The following is a 20,684-nucleotide window of genomic DNA, read 5'->3' as shown; positions in this document are numbered from 1 at the left end:
GGCCAGCTTTGACGGCGGCGGCGAGGCCTTGTCCTTGTTCGGAGCTGCCGATAAGGCCTTGTTTAGTTCCAAAATTTTTGACAAAATGAGCACTGTAGCAATTTCGTTTGTATTTGACAAATATTGTCCAATCATGGACTAACTAGGCTCAAAAAATTTATCTCGTCAATTTCGACCAAACTGTGCAATTAGTTTTTATTTTTATCTATATTTAATACTTCATGCATACATCTAAAGATTCGATGTGACGGGGAATCTGAAAAATTTTACAAAATTTTTGGGGAACTAAACAAGGCCTAAATAAGAAATTTTAAGAAATTTGGATGAAATTTAAATAAATTCAAATTTATTTTTTAAAAAATTTGGCATCATTTTACTAGAAAAACTTTCTAATCTATCACTCATCACAAATTTATATAATATCAATGAAATAACACAATATATCATTGCGGTAGTAGCAGCGGGCTGACGGTGGGCGAGCTGCATATGCTAGTGTCACGGAATATATGTGAGTGAAAAAATTAAATAATTTTGAAGAAATTTAGGGCTTAGATAAGACTAGAAGATATGATGGGTCCTTTTATTGTTGTTTGGAGTAATTTTGAAGCGAAACATGAATTTAACCAAAAAATTTGACAAATATAAAAGAATTTTCGGACCTCACCGAAAAATATGAAATTTCGGAAATTTCGGCGAAATTTCGCCGAAAAAGAAAACCCTGGCGCCAAGCAGTTGCGTTCATTGGAGGCAAGTGTGAGAACGACTAAACGAGGGACCGCACCATCTTGGTTGCTATTGTGGCGATGGCGGCGAGGGAAGGGAGCGAAGGGGATCGATGGAGCCTTTAGGATGGACTTGACATGGGGTTGGAACTCTTTCGCTGTTGTGAAGATCTAAACCATAGAAAATTGGTAGATAACAGCACAAGAAATCTTCTGGCAGATATATAGAAACTACGATATTCTATTGTGGTAACTAAGAGCTTAGTCTAGGAGTTAGAACCTTTTTTAAAAAATACAAATGAATTAGTAAAATATAAAATAAAAAATTTGAGTAAAACATACAATAACCATTAAAGTTTCGTTTTTTTGTTTCGTAGAAACCTCAATTCTCCCCTTTCTCTCTTCTCTCTTTTTTTCTTTCCTTCTTTGTTATCTTCTATGTGTTTGGACTCGTTTTTTTAATAAATTCAAAGTAGGGGCGCAAGCCCCTCCTGTTCTTTCAAAAAAAAAAGTTTCAAGTGGATAAAAAGATAATAAAAACAAATAAGATCAAAATTGAAAACCAAAATATAGATTCATCGGGTGTTATAAAAAAAGATGTAATAAGAGCCCATATAACTTGAACTTATGTTTGAATTAAGTATGGCAACATGTATCTTAACATTACTAACTGCCGGCTCTCATAGAACTTTCACGTTAATCCTCACGAGATACTTTAGAAAAAATAATAATTTCTAAAAATTATCTTGATAGTTTTAAAGATTTGGTCACTAATAGAGTAATTGATAAATTATCACAACCAAATAGAGATTATAAGTATCTAAATAGGCATTGTGATAGAAAATGAATAGAGAGAGGAAAAGTAATCACACTAAATTAACTCATAAAACTTTTAATATTTACATAAGTTACAATTATATGCGTGCTGGAGCGATGGGCCAGTTTGGTAAAAAAAGAATTTTATGAATTCAATGTTCATGAAATGGACATACGACCAACGTGATAACGCTTTTACATTTGCTTTACAGAAAGTAGAAAAATATAAGATAAACACCTTATGGTTACAAAGATTGTGAAATGGAAACAGAAGAATCATTTACACAAATAAAGCCTCTCAATTTGGTTAAGAGAAAATGGAATCAATCAAATTGAATCAATGTATTCAGAGTTAGTAGCGTTTGTTAACCCTTCGGCAGTTGTTCCTTATCTCCCCATCCTTTCCTGTTAGTGGGCTAATGTTTCCCATCTTGATCATTGATGCTGCGAAGTTTCTGAAAAAATCCTGTTGGTTGCCTGCGAACCGATGAACAATGGGAGCAGTGGTCACCACCGCGGAAGGGTCCGATAGCATAACTTGGTCGGACCGGAGTTGAGCGCGGCCCTCTAAGAGGTTGCTGTAATACTTATTGTCGAACACCTTGGGCGTGACCTGGTCCAGGTTCTCCAGTGAGCCGCCGGACTGGCCGGCCGTGCAATTCTGCTGCGTGAACTGGCACTGTACTTTACCAAATGTGTGCGCTCCTGAATTAGAAATAGCAAATATATATGTTGAGATTTGTGACAAGGCACGCGCTGTCTTGAGCTTCCTCAGTTTGAACTGTTTGTGTTGCTACATCGGTAAGTAGATTACCTTGGAGGGCGACGAGGTCAGTGTCGTCGAGGTTGAAGTTTCTGAACTTCTCCTGGAGCTTGTTCAGGGGGTCGAAAGGGCTCGGTAGGTTGTTGGCGCCCTCAATGTTAGTCGTCGTGCCGTCTCGCCGGCCGAGCAACACCCTCCATCGCGGCCCACCAGCCTGCAAGCAGCAAGCACGTAGTTCATGATTCCGTCAGTTCTCGGTTGAGATGGAAAAATGAACGTGTGGAGCAAGATTGGGAAGCTAGAGCTATCAGCTATCTAGTACGAAACTGTAGTTGTTCAATGGTAGAAACCTTGCTAGGTATATGGGGTTCTTACGAGTTCGACGGAGATCTCGGCTGCCAGGGCGAGGATGTCGGCGCAGGAGACGACGCCAGGGCACGCTTTCTCCAGCGCGCTCTTGATGTCATCGACAACCTCGAAGCCACGCGCGGATTTGTCGTTGCCGGGCGCGTGTTTCTCGGACTGGATCGCCGGGAGATCGTCGTCCAGCAGGAGTGAGCCGTCGCAACCCTGAAACATTTGGACGTTCATTCATGTCAGATGATGCAACGAACGCGCTGAGCTGCCCGCGTAGCGCCGCGTACATCTCATCCACGGGCAGAAGCAAGCGTTGGCACTCACATTGACGAAGCAGTCGTGGAAGTGGAGGCGGATGAGGCTTGCCGGGAGGCGCGGGTCCGAGACGCGCGCGTCCTGGATGACGCGCCGGACGACGTCGTAGGCGCTGGGGCACGACTCGTCGTAGAACGCGGAGCTCAGCGCCACGCCGCCGCCGCCGCCGCTAGGAGCGTAACTGTGAGCGTGAGCAGCTCCAGCCAAAGCGAGCAAGAGTGCGCAGTGCGCGGCTAGCAGCAACCCGAGAGACGAGACGCGAGAGGAAGCGGCCGCCATGGAGGTCTGAGTTGCTACACCTGCAGTGCAGGAGATCGAAGCTAGTTGATGGCTACTACTACTACTAACAGTGCAGACAGCAGCGTCTATAGTGCCGATGATGCTTGCTTGCAGTTGCAGAGAGAAGAGAGCCGGATGCGAGAGGGATGGGTGGATGCGGCAGCTTTTATAGTCTCGAGAGCTAGCGAGATGGGCAAGCGGACTGTTTCGCTGGAGTCGATCGGAGGATTGTCTTTTGGAGTGCATGCGTTTGACATTTTCCATGTGCCGGAGCATGTCAATTTGAGTAGTAGTTAGTACCGGCAGCGATGTCGCTGCGCACGGTTGCATCTAAATCTAAATATATTATTGTTACGGTGTTGTCGTGTTGACCGATGAGGCGATGATGTACACACATATGATTGCGGGCCGAGCAGAAGCGGTCGTGACGAGCACGAGCTAGTGACCAAGCAGGCGAAGACTTTATGTTAGCCGGCCATTTTTTTTCTCGCAGTAGCGCACGCACACGGCCATTGCAGAGCCGTCTAGGACCTGTTTTGGAACAAAGAAAATCAAAATAGAGGAATAGGAAAAAAACACAGGAATAAGATAGGATGAAAAGTAAAAAACTACAGGATTTCAAAACATAAGATTAGAAAGTTTAGGCTGTTTGGAAACGCAGGAATCCATAACACGGGAATCATGAGATTTGGCAACGATCATAGTATTTTAGTAACGTCAAATTAAGATGAGCAACAGTTAAAGGTGAGATAATTATTGCCATACTATTCCTCATGCGTGTATTAACTAGTACTATAGTCCTAACAGGCACACAAGCTGTGGGTCCCATAATTATGGCAATACCTCTATCTAGTTCTTCTCTCATTACACGCAATCAATATCTCTTATTCTTATCTGCTCATCCTCGTCTCTGTCATATCCTCGTTATGCTCGTAAGTCGAAGTGAATTTGAGCATCGAGAGGTAAGCAGCGTTGGTCAAAGGTCTTCTCGCCTTTGGTAAATCGTTTTTTCTCCTCTTCTCACAGGCGTTGCCTCAAGCTTCCGCAAAGGAAGACGAAATAACGGATCAGATTGGATTTTTTTTCTTTCCTGTGAAGTTGCTTGCCGGCTACAGTATTCCAGAGGAAAGGGTTTGCGCGAATCCTTCATTCTAAGTGCTCGAATGAGTTTCCTTTCCTCCGTTTCTGATTCCTTCAATTTTCCTATGAAATTTCTTTAATCCAAACAATAAGCCCTAGTGTCTAAATGAACTAGGAGGATTCCTCCACACGTTGCCGCAGGTATGGAGAAGAAATATAAATATATTAGAATGTTAATTGCTAAGAATCTATATGTATAGTGTTGATAATACAACAATATATGTTAATAAATGATGTGGTTTACTAAATAGCTTGAACTAAAATATAATGGCATGTGTTAATTGGATGTATTAATCGATGTTGATGTGGACACTTTGCATGGCGAGATAGTTGAATGTGCTGCTAGTGAAATGTTCTAGTAGATGTTGATGTGGATACTTTGTATGGCAAGAGAAATAGCTAATGAGGTTTATGTTTATAAAAGATATAGATTTCAAAACATGGGAACTTCAAACAGAATTTTGAGAGACTATACGAATTCAAATAAAAAAGTCGTTAGCAATAAGTTATAGAACTCACCATTCGACTTTGTTTAAACAATTCAAAGTTTGAATTTTAAAATACAAGAACTTCGAACATAATTTTAGGATATTAAATGATTTTAAATGAAAAAGTCATCAATAAGAAAGTTATAGAACTCATGGACATCTATAACTTTTAGTTTGGTCAATTCTCCATCGAATTTGTTTATACAAATAAAAATTTGAATTTTAAAATATGAGAACTTCGAACAAAATTTGAGATCAAGCATGTATAGTAGAAGCAGTTTGTGACGACTTTGAGCTGACATTTATGATCAAAACATGACTCTGTCACAAACATCTGTCATCTCCACGAACAAAATGGTTATCAACAAGATTTGTTTGTGACAGATAACTGCTCTATCATCTAACAATTGTCATAGAAGCCTTAGATTTCTTGTAGCGTCTCCACGCGTGTGCCATGTCTTCTCCCATCCTGCACCTAGGTCTCCTCTCTGGCAGCAAGTTCACCCACCAGGTCTCTGACAACCTCCTCTAGTATGGCCATGCCCATGACCCACCGTGCATGCGTGAAGCTCGCACCCATTCCCCCACCGCGCTCATGCCCCCACCATTAGGGTTCTGATGGTGGTTCCTCCTCCACCTCCTACTCCTCCACACTCGCGCTCGCTCCCACTGTACCCTCTCCTTCCCTAACTCTGGTGGGCATAGAAAGAAAGGGGTTTTGGGGAGGAAGGCCAGCTAGGCATGGGAACGGTTGGAGAGCAATTTAGGGGCTCTGGTGGCGGCGAAGGCGGTCGATCTAAGTGTGGGCGAGGAGCCCCGTGGCCATGGTGGAGCTCTCATAGAGAGAGTAACGCGTAAATGGCCCCGTGGCCAGATACGACTTTTGGTGGTATTCACAATCACCTCTATCAAATGTCTCTAAAAAGTAAAAGCTAAACAAGTTTTTTTAAATAACGGAACAAAGGTCCCCACAGAAACTAAACAAGTTTAGGAGTGAATATGCAATCTAGGGAGAGAAACCATCCTTGAAAAAGTTTTAAAACTTGCAAAATAGAAAACAATAGAAATGTGACCTCTTGTATTGCGTGAACCATCTTATTACCACAACACTCGATCACTTGTGGCCATTTACACGTTACTCTCTCTATTCTAATCTATAAGACAGGGAGCAGGTGCTGCGATCGCGGCCTGGGGGGCACCTCCTGCCTCTCATTTGGAAGCCGTGGAGAAGGACTTCTATGGCCAGCGCGGATTCCTTCCGTTTCAGGGTTCTGCTAGCTCTGAGGAGAGTCCCGTTGCATGTCCGCAGCGCAGCCACAGCGCAGATCATCCTCGGCTCATGTTGCTCTGACGTCCAGCTCACCGACCTCAGAGATACCCCTGAGGACGACAACACTGAATTCTTCGTGGTTGCCTAGTGTTGGCACCCGGGCTTCATTGACAAGGCGCACATCATCTTCGTCCCCGAGCCACGAATCTTTGAGGACAGAGACTCGGCCCCGGGGCTCCGGTACATGGTCAGGGTCAGGGTGGTGGCTGTGCAGGACACGAGCGAAGCACCACGTCCACCGTCGCCTGGCAGCCCATCAGAAGGAGGTGACGGAGGCGACGTTGATCAGGATGACCAGGATGACCGTGGCGACGATGCCGAATTCGACCATTGGCCATCGCCTAAGAGAAATGACTCTGACCGTGACTCCTGGGATAGTAACTACAATGGAGTGCACCTCGGAATGGATTGTGCGGCGGTTATGGTAGGGGGCGTTTCATGCCCTCTTGGAGTCTCGACGACTGCTGGGGAGCCTGAAGGTTCTGCGGCGGTGCTGTTTGGAGATGCCCCGTGTCCGATTCGGGCCTTGCCGCCTAACGAGGGATATATTGGAGGGATCTGCGCCCGAGACGATACCGCCAACCCCGGCGCAATCTGTGAGGAGGGCTCACGCCGCGTCCCCCAGGGGCTTTGTTGGGAGCTTTCTGGAGGTGGCGCCACACTTGCTTCATTTCATGATGGTAGAGGAAGCACCGAGCTCCTGCCTGCTGATGGTGATGAGTCCAGTGCCTCTGATGACTGGTGGTCTGAGCTGGTGCACGTTGAGCTGGCTAGTTCCGGTGCGCTCCGCTCGCAGGCGTCACTCCCTTTGGGCCCGGAGGGGGGCTCGCCCTACACCCTAGGAGGGATGCCGGTGCTGTCGGAGGTTGAGAGGCTTGCAGATGTTCCAGCCCAGATCAACCAGCACGTTCCGATCGCAGACAAGCTGCAGGCGGAGGTCTGTCTCCCCCTGCAAATGCCCATCATCAAGGACACCCCACGACGGAGGCGGGCTCGCACGCCGCCGTCGGTTTCCATCAGGCGGAGTCGCAGGATTGCAGCCCGGCCCAGAGCACCAAATGCTACGATGCAGGCACAGAAAGTCCTTCTAAGAAAGATGGGCGCTCAAGTGGTGGACGGGGTACCTGAATCGGAGGTGAAGAGGAAGTTTCTCCAGGCTTTCCATGGCAACATCTCCGACAGCAAGCGCCTGGCGCTGCAAACTTTGTTGACCGGCGGCGTTCAATTCTCTTCTTTGGACCTCGACCTCCATGGTCTTGAGGAGGAGGCGGCTTGAGCTTTTCTGGCCCGGCCGGCTGTTGTGCACCTGGTTTCCCAATGTCAGAAGCCTTTTCTTGCTTGGTGTGGAATGTGCGCGGGTTGAATGATCGGGCGCGTCGCACTGTGGTTAGGTCTCTGGTGGCTGCCCATAGGCCCAGCTTTGTTTGTTTGCAGGAGACCAAAATCTCCGACCGTGTTGCTGACTTCGCTATTGAAATCCTGGGGACTACTTTCCAGTATGATTTTGTGCCTTCGGTAGGGGCTTCGGGCGGGATTCTTTTGGCTTGGTCCTCGCCAGCGTGGGAAGTCTCAAACGTTTGGAAGGGGCATTTTTCCTTGAGCGTCCAGTTGACCAGGCCAGGGTCGGCAGACTTCACCTGGTGGTTGACAACGGTGTATGGACCTCAGCCAGACATTGACAAGGCACAGTTCCTCGACGAGCTTCGCGAGTTCAGAGCTGTGGCAGGGGGACCGTGGTTGTTATGTGGAGACTTCAACATGATATATCGTGCCCAGGACAAGAACAATGACCGTCTTGACCGTAGATGCATGCGACGTTTCCGCCGTTTTCTCTCTGAGCTTCTGCTGGAGGAAATCGAGATTTAGGGAAGGAGGTTTACTTGGTCAAGTGAGACGACAGAACCTACTCTGGTGCTTCTAGATAGGTTCTTTGCCTCAGATGGTTGGTTTGCCTTGTTCCAGAATCACGTCGTAGCCCCCTTGTCCACGGACTGCTCTGACCACTGCCCCCTTCTGCTCCAAGTTGTTGCCCCTTCCATCTTCAAACGACGCTTTCGTTTTGAGCGTTTCTGGACAAAGGTGCCAGGGTTCCTTGAGGCTGTTGACACAGCTTGGAACTCAGTCGACGGTTTTGGGTTGGACCCTTTCCGGGTGCTCGACCAGAAATTCCGGGCTATGGCCAAAGAGCTAAAGAGGTGGGCTGCCGCGAGAGTCGAAAGCATTAGACTGCAGCTAGCTATGGCTAGGGAGGTTATCCTGAGATTTGATTGTGAGCAGGAAGTGCGGCCTTTGGAGTCCTGGGAGACTGAACTTAGGCGCTCCCTAAAGCTGCGGGTGCTGGGCCTCGCGTCTTTGATGCGGACGATCGCGAGGCAGCGTTCTCGGGCTCTCTTCCTCAAGGAAGGGGACGCGAACACACGCTTCTTCCATCTCCAGGCCTGTCACCGTCGTAGGCAAAATTTGATCCGGTCGCTGGCGGTTGGTGAGCAGCAGGTCACTGATCCTAGCCTGATAGCATCGGCGGCGTTCGAGTACTATGATGGTATTTTCGGCATCGGCTTCTCACGAACCAGACGTTTTGATATCTCGCGCCTTGGATTGCCACAGCTGCAGCTACAGGATCTAGAGACTCTATTCACCGAAGATGAGGTTTGGGCTGTCATTCGCGAATTGCCGTGCGACAAAGCACCTGGGCCGGATGGGCTGACAGGGGCCTTTTACAAGAAGGCCTGGCCAATTATCAAAGGTGACCTGCTGAATGCGTTTAACGCTTTTTGGGCTCAGGATGCGAGAAGCTTCCATCTGATTAATGATGCATACCTGGTGCTTCTAGCTAAGAAAGAGCAACATGAAGGGATTGGTGATTACCGCCCGATCAGTCTCATCCATAGCTTTGGGAAGTTGATTACCAAGTGTTTGGCCAACCGCTTAGCACCAGTCTTGGGCCGCCTTGTCCTTCCAAACCAGAGCGCCTTCATCAAGGGAAGATGTGTGCATGACAATGTGAGGGATGTTCAGCTAGCGTGCAGGGCCATTCATAAAAGGAAAACTCCCTGTGTCCTGCTCAAGATAGATATCGCTAAGGCGTTTGACTCCGTGTCTTGGCCATTTTTGTTGGAGGTGCTCCAGCATCTCGGCTTCGGACGCCGGTGGAGGAATTGGATCTCCATCGTTCTCTCCTCGGCAAGCACCAGGATTTTGTTCAATGGACAGCCAGGAAAGAGGATCTGTCATGCACGCGGGCCGAGACAGGGCGACCCGCTCTCGCCGATGCTGTTCGTGCTGGTGATGGAGGTGCTTAACCACCTGGTGGCTTGGCTGTCTGACCAAAGCCGGCTCTCGGAGGTGCACGGACTACCCGGCCCGCGGGTAAGCCTGTACGCGGATGACTTGGTCATCTTTGTGGTGCCCTCTTGTGACGACCTGGAACTGATCAAGGCGGCGTTGGACTTGTTTGGCCTCGCTTCTGGCCTCTTCTCTAACTTGACAAAAAGCGTCGCCTTCCCGTTACACTGTACAGATGACCAAATTGCGGCAGTCCACCTAATCCTGGCATGTCGGATAGACACCTTCCCTTGCCGCTACCTGGGCGTCCCACTGTCTGTCCGCAAGCTAAAGAGGGTGGACGAACAGCCGCTGATCGACAAGATCGCTGCCCGCATCCCAGGCTGGAAGGGCAGGCTGTTGAACGAGGCGGGGCGCACGGTACTGGTGCGTGCGACGCTGTCCGCGATACCCATCCACACATCCATTGCCCTTTGCCTATCCCCGTGGGCGTTGCAGCAGATCGACAAGTTGAGGAGGGCTTTCGTCTGGGCGGGGGATGTTAATGTGGCTGGGGGCCGCTACCGGGTCGCCTGGACGATCGCGTGCCGCCCAAAGGAGCTCGGAGGGCTGGGCATCTCTGACCTACGGAGAACCGGAATAGCTCTTAGAGCGCAATGGCTTTGGCGTGATAGGCGCAGGGGGATGCTAGTTCCGCCTGCCGAGCCGTCGGTGCTCGCTCTATTTCATGCGGCAACTCTGGTCAGGGTAGGCAATGGAGAATCTGTGCTCTTCTGGACGGACAGATGGATACGGGGAAACTCTATCCAATTCTTGGCCCCGTTGGTCTTTGTGGCGGTGAGGCCAAGGAGGAGAAGAGCAACGGTGGCCGAGGCGTTGCCATCTAATGCATGGCTCAGCCACTTGACTGCGGCCGCCTCGCTTCGGATGATGGTGGAGGTAGCGGCTCTTTGCGATCTGCTTGATCAGGTGGTTCTATCGGCGGAGCCGGACACGTTCTCCTGGTCACTCGACGAGAGTGGTGAGTATTCAGCTGCCTCGGCTTATGGGGCCATGTTCTTTGGCTCCGTGGCGTTGCCTGGGGCGAAGTTGGTTTGGAAGACCGCGGCGCCGCCGAGAGTACGCTACTTCTTCTGGCTCACGCTGCATGGAAGATGCTGGACTGGGCATCGGAGGTTCAGGCATGGGCTGCAGGACTCCGATGTCTGCATCGTTTGTGATCAGCACTCGGAGACTATGGACCACATTCTTTCGGACTGTCCTTTCAGTCGAGAGGTCTGGCATCGGTGCCTCGACAGGCTGCACCTCGCGTACCCGCTTCAGCTGCCGCATGGCTGCGCCCTGGATTGGTGGACGAGTTCCAGGAAGCTCGTGCCGAGGGCTCTGCGCAAGGGTTTCGACTCCTTTGTTCTCCTCGTCGGCTGGTCTCTTTGGAAGGAACGGAATGCGCGCACGTTTCGGGGGGAGTCATCCGCGGCTCCAGTGGGACGAAGCCTCTTTCTGGTCGGCGTCCGGTTATAGAGGTTTAGGCGCCCTGCTTGCAGCTGCTGGCTGAGGCTTTTGTGGTCACTGTGTTCGCTCCGGTCTCGCTCCGGTCTGTTCTCGGCTTTGCCTGCCGAGTTTTTTCTTTGGGGACCTTATGCTGTTTCAAACTCTTTCTGCTTAATGAAATACACGCTAAGCGTGATCTAAAAAAAAGATATTTTTGCTTGTTTAGATGTATTATTTATTTCATTATTTATCTAGATATAGTGTATATCTAAGTGCATAACAAAATCTGTGTATCTAACAAACTGAAACATTTTATAGTTTGTGCTCTTGTCCTAGTTTCTTAATAAAAGCCCAGGGAAGAAAGTTCCACAGTTTTTGGTAAAAAAACAAAATGTCTTATAGTTTGGAATGGACGCGTATTATTTTCTCTTAATAACTTCTACAAATACTTTATTGAATTTCTTGACCTAAACTAATTGTTCAAATAAAAATTCATCTAAACCTCTTAGATCTCATAAAGCTCTATAACTTAGCAAAGTGCATGTATCCAGGTTGTTTCAACTATTCAAAAAATAAAATGTAGAAAACTAATAACACAACAAACATTTGGCACAAATTTTGAATGAAATTATCAACTATTAAGTTTTATATGAGCTCTAAATTTTGATCTAAAGTTTATCTTTATGTGACTTTATTTTAAAAGATATGAACTTACTTCCACCAAAACTATTTTCAAAGACGGACCATCTTACTTCCTACCTCCAAAAAATTGAGCTCTATGGGGCGGTTGGTGTTACCAACAGTCTATAACATCAATCACCTCTATAAGAAGTTTTTCTAGGGCGGTCTATTAGTCAGACCCTAGAATGACATTTCTAGTGTTGTCGAGAAGACAACTGTCTATAGGTGTTCTAAAAATCACTTTTGTAGTAGTGGATTGAGCTAAGCCCGGGCAAACAAAGTTGACAAGCCCTTGGTTTGCCCATCTAAACATGTCGTCCCCAAATGCGACATGCATATTCCACCGTTCACAATGCACTTTCTCCACCTTTTTTTTCCTATGAACATATTCCTACATGACCATAGCATAGGTAAGGGATTTGATTAATGGCCAATACAATAGCTATTATATGTCAGTGTTTTGTCAGTAGCAATGAGTATTGGATTACGTATTCCCAATGATGATGGTAGAGCTATGGTCTGTAGATTTGAATAAGTTCAGACCCTCATCGTAAGGTAATATCCTAGTTCTTTGGTGATTGATATGTGGATGTATGGTGTCCCTGTAGGATATCCATACATATGGATATTGCTTGGTGTGGTATGGTGTGGTGTGGGACACCAAGGGATGTTGTCTGATGAGGCTCATATAAGGTTTTGTTGTTTCTTTGGATAAGATGTCTATTGGATGTCGTATAGAGACTCCATAGAGAATTTAAATTATATTATTGCCACATCACTTTATATAAATTTACATTTTAACTAGAATATTATGATATTAATACATGTAATTGAATATTCTAGCACTCTAAGTTTTTAGAAAATACCACTTTACACATAACTATTTTATAATATTCAACATCATCTTAAGTGTTATGGTATAGACTAAAATGACCATATATTCTATTCTGGTAACTAAGAGCTTAGTCTAGGAGTAAAACCTTTATTAAAAGAAATTAAAAATGAATTAGTAAAATAAAAAATAAAAAAATTGAATAAAAGGTACAATGACCATTAAAGTTTCAAGTGGATAAAAATAATAATAGAAACAAATATAGATTCGTCGGGTGTTATAGAAATGGGATGTAATAAAAGCTCATATAACTTAAACTTATGTTTGAACTAAATATGGCAACGTGTATCTTAACATTATTAACTGTCGGCTCCCTTAGAACATTCACATTAATCCTCATGAGATGCTTTAGAAAAATAATAAATTCTAAAAATTATCTTGATAGTTTTAAATATATGAATAGGCATTGTGATAGAAAATGAAAAGAGATTATAAGTATCTAAATAGGCATTGTGATAGAAAATGAATAGAGAAAGTAAAAGTAATCACACTAAATTAACTCATAAAGCTTTTAATATTTAGTTAAAATTATATGCCGTGCTAGAGCTATGGGCCAGTTAGATAAAAAATGAATTTTATGCACTGAGTGTTCATGAAACGGACATACGACCAACGTGAAAACGATTTTACATTTGCTTTACAGAAGGGAGAAAAATGTAAGATAAACACCTTGCGGTTACAAGATAGTGAAATGAAACAGAAGAATCATTTACACAAAGCCTCACATTTTGGTTAAGAGAAAAACTGAATCAATCGAATTGAATCAATGCATGCATTCAGAGTCTAGCGTTTGTTGACCCTCCGGCAGTTGTTCCTGATCTCCCCATCCTTTCCTGTCAGCGGGCTAATGTTTCCCATCTTAATCATGGATGCCGCAAAGTTTCTGAAAAAATCCCGTTGGTTCCTTGCGAACCGATGAACAATGGGAGCAGTAGTCGCCGCAGCAGAAGGTTCCGATAGCATAACCTGGTCGGACCGGAGCTGAGCACGGCCCTTTAAGAGGTTATTGTAGTACTTGTTGTCAAACACCTTGGGTGTGACCTGATCCAGGTTCTCCAGTGCGCCGCGGCCACGGGACTGGCCGGCCGTGCAATTCTGTTGCGTGAACTGGCAATGGACTTTACCGAATGTGTGCGCTCCTGATGTAGAAATAGGAAATATGTTGAGATTTGTGTCAAGGCTATCTTGAGCTTCGACAATTTGAACTATTTGTGTTGCTACAACGGTAAGTAGATTACCTTGGAGGGCGACGAGGTCAGTGTCGTCGAGGTTGAAGTTTCTGAACTTCTCCTGGAGCTTGTCCAGGGTGTCGAAAGGGCTCGGTAGGTTACTGGCGCTCTCGATGTTAGTCGTCGTGCCGTCTCGCCGGCCGAGCAGCACCTTCCATCGTGGCCCTCCAGCCTGCAAGCACGCAGTTGATGCATGATTCCGTCAGTTCTCAGTGGAGATCGCAAGATTAACGTGGAGCAGATTGGGAAGCTAGAGCTAGCTATAGTACAAGTACGAAACACGCTAGTTGTTCAATTGAAGAAGCTAGCTAGGTATGGGGTTCTTACGAGTTCGACGGAGATCTCGGCTGCCAGGGCGAGGATGTCGGCGCAGGAGACGATGCCAGGGCACGCTTTCTCCAGCGCGCTCTTGATGTCATCGACAACCTCGAAGCCACGCGCGGATTTGTCGTTGCCGGGCACGTGTTTCTCGGACTGGATCGCCGGGTTATCGTCGTCCAGCAGAAGGGAGCCATCGCAACCCTGAAACATTTGGACGTTCGTTCATTTCATGCCAGTAGTTGTCATATGCTGCAACGAACGCACTTAGCTGCCGCGTACATCCTACATCCTACACCAGCAATACGGATCAGCCACGGGCCGGGCAAGAAGAAGCACTGGTGCTCACGTTGGCGAAGCAGTCGTGGAAGTGGAGGCGGACGAGGCTGGCCGGGAGGCGCGGGTCGGAGACGCGCGCGTCCTGGATGACGCGCCGGGCGACGTCGTGGGCGCTGGGGCACGACTCGTCGTAGAACGCGGAGCTCAGCGCCACGCCGCCGCCGCTGGGAGCGTGACCGCGACCGTGAGCAGCAGCTCCAGCCAAAGCGAGCAAGAGCGCGCAGTGCGCGGCTATCAGCAACCCCAGAGACGAGATGCGCGAGGAAGCTGCCGCCATTGCAGGTCACAGTTGCTACACGAGTACACAAGTGCAGTGCAGGAGATCGAAGCTATAGCTAGTTGATGGCTACTACTAATAACAGTGCAGTGCAGACAGCAGTCTAGTGCCGGTGATGCTTGGTGCAGACGGAGCTTGCAGCTGCAGAGAAGAGAGCCGGCGGAGGGGTGCGAGAGGGATGGGTGGATGCGGCAGGTTTTATAGTCAAGAGAGCTAGCGAGATGGGAACGTCGGACTGTTTGTCTGGAGTCGATCGGAGGCTATCGTAGCCTTGTGAGTGCGTTTGACATTTTCCAAGGGCCGGCGCCCGGCGATATGCAGTGCAGCTGCACGCGGTTGCATCTCAATATAATATTGTTGCGATGTTGACCGATGATGAGCATGAGGCGATGTACACATATGATTGCGGCCTGACCAGAAGCGGTCGTACGTAACGAGCACGAGCTAGTGACCAAAACTGCACCATCTTATATCCAAATATCCAAAAAAAAATATAGTAAAGAAAAAATGAAGGTGCGGTGATGCTCAGCTCCAGCTTGTGTTGGTATGGAGAGTAAAGAAAAAAAAATGAAGGTGCGGTGATGCTCAGCTCCAGCTTGTATTGGTATGGAGTATATGTGACCAACTCATCAAAAGTTAGAAGCCAAATGCTCAGCTCCATGAAGCCAAATGGATCAAAAGTTAGAAGCAAAATGCTCAGCTCCAGCTTGTATTGGTATAGAAGTGATTATGAACATCACCGATAAATTCTGAAAATCATTTTTGACCATTTTTTTTAACATCACTTCTATCAGACGTCTCTAGGGTGGAGGGTGTTAGCAACCATCCTTCAAACTGTTTTTAAACTAAACTTGTAAAAGTAGAAAACAGTAGAAATGTGACGTCTTGTCTTGCGTGAGCCCTCTTACCACACCACTCAATCACTTGTTTTATTATATATCTAAATATAGTGTATATCTAAGTGTATAGCAAAAGCTATGCGTCTAAAAAACCAAAACATCTTTATAGTTTGGAATCAAAGGAGTATTATTTTGTCTTAATAACTTCTACAAATATTTTACTGAATCTTTTGACCTAAACTAATTGTGCAATTAAATATTCATCTAATTTCTTACATCTCATAAAGCTTTGTAACTTTGCATATAGTATGTATCGATCTAAGAATTCAACAAACATATCTGGCACAAACTGTGAATAAAAAAACTATCAATTATTAAGTTTTACATGAACGTTAAAATTTTGATGTAAAGTTTGTCTTTATCTAGCTTTAGTTTAAACGTTATGAATTTACTTCAGCCGAAACTATTTTTAAAGAGGAGCCATCTTACCAACTACCTCAAAAATTGAGCTTTGTGGGGCGGTTCGTGTTATCAACAGTAAATAATATCAATCACCTGTAGAAAATGTTTTCCAGGGGTGGTCTGTCAACTGAATCCCTCAAATGACTTCAAATAAACAGAGTCACGAAGCCCTTGGTCTGCCCAAGTAAACCTATCATCCAGAAATGTGACATGTTCCACCCTCATAATGCACTTCCTCCCTCACTTTTTTCCCATGAACACATTGCTACACGACCATGGCATAGGGTAAATGGTTTGGTTAATGGCCAATACATTGCTAGCCACTATGTTGGTGCTTTGTCACTAGCAATGAGTATTGGGTTGTGTATTTCTAATGACGATAATAGGGTTATGGGCCGAATCAAGAACTCATCGGAAGACACAAATTTATATAGGTTTAGGCCCTCATTGTGAGGTAATACCCTAATCAAGTGTTGGTGGATGTATAGCGTCTCTGTGGGATGTCCATGCATCCATGGATATATTGATCGGTGAGGTGTGTCAAGGGACATCAAGGGGATGTTGCATGATGAAGCTCTAGGATGTTTGTTGTTTGTTGGGATGAGATGTCTATTGGATATCCTAGTGTAGGAACTTCTGCTGGCCTTATATAGTTCGGAGGAAAGATTACAAGTTGATTTTCTTTACTACTATGATAATTTAAAATAATCTCATCCGATCCTAATTTTGTAGAATCTAATCATCATCGTCAATAATAAGTTAATAACCATCGGATCGAAAGGTTTACCAAAAAAATTACCCATGTATACTATTATAAAAATATGTATAAAGTAATCTATAAATTTGCATATAATTGTCAAGTCTCCATTATGAAAGATAATTTAAAATAACCCTTAATTTTGCATCAAAATTACTCAGCGTGCCACTACGTAAGATAAAGCAAAGTAATCACCTAAATTAGCTTTAAAATTATTGATATTTGCCAAATATATAGAGTAACTGTTTGATATATATCTAAAGTACCCACATATGCTGATATAAAAACAAACTATCATATACCTAGAATCTACTTCTAAATACAAATATAAACTATTATAGAAAATATTTCAATAACCACAAAATGTGATATCAAATTAAAGGTAAACATAAATGATATGTGTCACTACGTTGATCAAGTAACAGATATTTATTTTAAAAGTTTATAAATCATGAAAAAAAAATTCCTTAACAAATTACAAACAAATGACACTGATAATTCACTTTAAGTTATATTAATACCGCATCATAATAATTTTGTACAGTATGTATGTGTGTGTGTGTGTGTGTGTATATATATATATATATTCAGTTTAAAATTTAGCACTCAAAGTTTTTATAAAACAATACTACTTTACATGTAATTCTTTGATATGGAAATTTTACAACATCTTGAGTGTTGTGCTGACTAAAATGACTATTTATTCTACTGCAGTAACTAAGAGTTTAGTATAAGACTTTGAACCTTTTTTTAAAATAAAATAAAAATGAATTAGTAAAACATAAAACAAAATTTTTGAATAAAAGGTACAATAGCCATTGCAGTTTCAAGTGGATTAAAATAATTGCAACAAATATAAGATCAAAATTGAAAACCAAAATACTGATTCATGATGTTACAAAAAAAAAGAGATGCAATAAGAGCTCATATAACATAAACTTATATTCTAACTAAGTATGACATTTAGCATTACTAACCGGAGGCCATAAATAGAACTTTCACATTGATCCTCACTAGATACTTTAGAAAAATAATAAATTCTAAAAACTATCATAATAATTTTAAAGATCTGGTCATTATTAGAGAAATTGATAAATTATCACAACCAATAGAGATTATAAGTATCTAAATAGGCATTGTGTTAGGAAATGAATAAAATAGAGTAAAGGTAATCAATTTTGACTAATTATACATACTAAATTAATTCACAAAGCTTTTAATATTGATGTAAGTTAAAATTGTAAGCCATGCATGCTGGAGCGATGAGCTAGTTTGATATTAAAAAAAAAAGAATTCTAAGGACAAACGACGATCAGCGTGAGAACGTTTTTTACATTTGCTTTCCAGGGGAAAAAATATGTGAGATGAACATCTTATAGTTACAAAGATTGAAAAATGGAAACAGAAGAATCATTTACACAAGCCTTGCATTTGGTTAAAAAAATGGAGTCGATCAAATTGAATTGATGTATTTAGATTCAGTAGTGTTTGTTAACCCTCCGGCAATTGTTCCTGATCTCCCCATCCTTTCCTGTCAGCGGGCTAATGTTTCCCATCTTAATCATGGATGCCGCGAAGTTTCTGAAGAAGTCCTGTTGGTTGCTTGCGAACCGATGAACAATGGGAGCAGTGGTTGTCGCTGCAGAAGGGTCCGATAGCATAACCTGGTCGGACGGGAGCTGAGCGCGGCCTTGTAAAAGGTTGCTGTAATATTTGTTGTCGAACACCTTGGGTGTGACCTGGTCCAAGTTCTCCAGTGCGCCGCGGGACTGGCCAGCAGTGCAATTCTGCTGCGTGAACTGGCACTGTACTTTGCCAAATGTGTGCGCTCCTGAATGGAGTAGAAATAACAAATATGTTCAGATTTGTGACAAGGCACATGCTGAGCTTTCTAAGGCTTGAACTGTTTGTGTTGCTACATCGATAAGTAGATGTAGATTGATTACCTTGGAGGGCGACGAGGTCAGTGTCGTCGAGGTTAAGGTTTCTAAACTTCTCCTGGAGGACGCTTAGGGGGTCGAAGAAGTTGGGTAGGTTCCTGGCGCTCTGGACGTTGGTCGTCGTGGCGTCTCGCCGGCCAAGAAGCACCCTCCACCGTGGTCCTCCAGCCTGCACACCGATCCATGCATGGTTCGTTCCGTCAGTTCACAGCATCAGAGTGGGTGTGATACATAGAGGTAGCCGCGCCGGTTGATGAAAGAGTGAGTTCTCTTCTCGAGTGCTTACGAGTTCGACGGAGATCTCGGCTGCCAGGGCGAGGATGTCGGCGCAGGAGACGATGCCGGGGCACGCTTCCTCCAGCGCGCTCTTGATGTCGTCGACCACCGGAAAGCCACGCGCCGAGTTGTTGTTGGCGGGCACACGCTTCTCGGTCTGGATCGCCTGGAGGTCGTCGTCCAGCAGGAGCGAGCCGTCGCAACCCTGAAACAGATCAGCGTAGTACGGACGGACGTTCGTGTCAGATGATGCAATATATGTCAGAATTCAGAGGAGATACAAATCAGCGCAGCTGTTCGCGCGTACGTTAACGAAGCAGTCGTGGAAATGGAGGCGGATGAGGCTGGCCGGGATGCGAGCGTCGGAGACGCGAGCGTCCTGGATGACGCGCCGGACGACGTCGTAGGCGCTGGGGCACGACGCGTCGTAGAACGCGGAGCTCAGCGCCGAGCCGCCGCTGGGACGGTGACCGACCGCGGCTCCAGCTAGGGCGAGCAAGAGCACGCAGACCGCCGCTAACGCCGAGGCCGGAGACGAGAAGCAGGAGGAAGCGGCCATGGCCATGGAGTCCCGAGTTGCAGACTTGCAGTAGGTGTAACTTGCTAGCTATCTGACCTCTGAAGAGAGCTGGGGACTGCTGCTTGCTGCAGACGAAGCTTGCAGAGCTGAGAGAGAGCTGGATGCGACGGGAAAGGGTGCGCGCGGCAGGTTTTATAGTGTCGAGCGGTAGGCGCCGAGACTATTTGCTGGGACGGAACTGGTATTTGTTCATTTGTTGCGCGTTTGAGCATGTCAATTTGGAGCTATAGTAATAGTACTCCGTGTTAGTTTCCGTACAGGGGAGGGTACAAGTGGATGACGGCTGCCGCACCTTTGCCTTCGCACACGGTTGCTGCGGATATACTCTTCGGTTCGGTAGCTGGAGCCTCGAGACTGGAGAGCGGAGGTGGACGATGGCGGCTCGAGGAGGAGACGAGGTCTCATGGCGAGGTGATTGCTGATGGATGGGGAGCGTGTTCGTTGCGCCAGCGCGCGGTGGGAAAGCGATAGGTGCTCGATCAAATCCTTCTCCGTTTCTCCTGAAATATATGTAATCGAAAGAAACAGCACTGGGGTAGGATACTAGGGTGGGGTGTCCTGTCCTGCCATCATATCGCACACCGGCGACCAACCATGCCTGCAGCTGCGAGGAAATGGGCAAACGGCAATGGAGTGGCCGGGCGGGTCAGCGAGCGAGAGGCATGCTCCGAGCTGAGGAAGAAGCATGCCAGTGTAGTTGATGTTCACGAGAGAGTGCCCGTAACCAGTTTGGACATGGAAAAGTCAATCTTGTTCGCTGTTCCGCAGGCGGCAGCCATGCTTGCGAAGCAGGACGTCGACGCTTTCGTTCCCAGAGCGTAGCTTCAAAAGCGCAAATGAACCACCCCAACTGATGGGCCGCCGCCCTCATGATGGACCAAACTTATTCACAACACTTTCAGGCCCAATCACTAATTCCCTGAGACTAAGTACGCATTGCCATGCGCTGCAGCATCTCTTTTCCTATCTACAGGACGGTGACTTGAGTCATCCACGGGCTTTGTTGTGCAACTCTTAAATGTTTCCATCGGACGGTTATAGTCACATATTACCTTCAATGAGGTAATAATTGAAATATATATATGTTTATTATATAAAGAATGATAAA

The 20,684-nt window shown here is 45.8% G+C and overlaps 3 protein-coding genes across 3 annotated transcripts; all 3 read right to left on the bottom strand.

Moving 5' to 3' along the window:
- LOC8058481 (peroxidase 2) lies at positions 1,670-3,410 on the bottom strand. The gene is made up of 4 exons (XM_002439794.2): positions 2,983-3,410; positions 2,677-2,871; positions 2,353-2,515; positions 1,670-2,243 (listed from the first exon to the last, which is right to left on the bottom strand). Exons 1-4 carry the CDS (start codon positions 3,250-3,252, stop codon positions 1,891-1,893), a joined length of 981 nt encoding a protein of 326 aa, XP_002439839.1. The 5' UTR covers positions 3,253-3,410; the 3' UTR covers positions 1,670-1,890.
- Positions 13,175-14,879, bottom strand: LOC8077138 (peroxidase 2). Its single transcript, XM_002439793.2, has 4 exons — positions 14,456-14,879; positions 14,116-14,310; positions 13,798-13,960; positions 13,175-13,698 (listed from the first exon to the last, which is right to left on the bottom strand). Exons 1-4 carry the CDS (start codon positions 14,720-14,722, stop codon positions 13,343-13,345), a joined length of 981 nt encoding a protein of 326 aa, XP_002439838.1. The 5' UTR covers positions 14,723-14,879; the 3' UTR covers positions 13,175-13,342.
- Positions 18,102-19,652, bottom strand: LOC8077137 (peroxidase 2). The gene is made up of 4 exons (XM_002439792.2): positions 19,304-19,652; positions 19,007-19,201; positions 18,727-18,889; positions 18,102-18,611 (listed from the first exon to the last, which is right to left on the bottom strand). The coding sequence occupies exons 1-4, from the start codon at positions 19,559-19,561 to the stop codon at positions 18,259-18,261; spliced, it is 969 nt and encodes a 322-aa protein (XP_002439837.1). The 5' UTR covers positions 19,562-19,652; the 3' UTR covers positions 18,102-18,258.

Source organism: Sorghum bicolor, chromosome 9, assembly GCF_000003195.3.
Source record: "Sorghum bicolor cultivar BTx623 chromosome 9, Sorghum_bicolor_NCBIv3, whole genome shotgun sequence".
In the NCBI taxonomy this organism is placed as follows: Eukaryota; Viridiplantae; Streptophyta; class Magnoliopsida; order Poales; family Poaceae; genus Sorghum; species Sorghum bicolor.
This window is presented reverse-complemented; position numbering and strand designations above follow the sequence as displayed.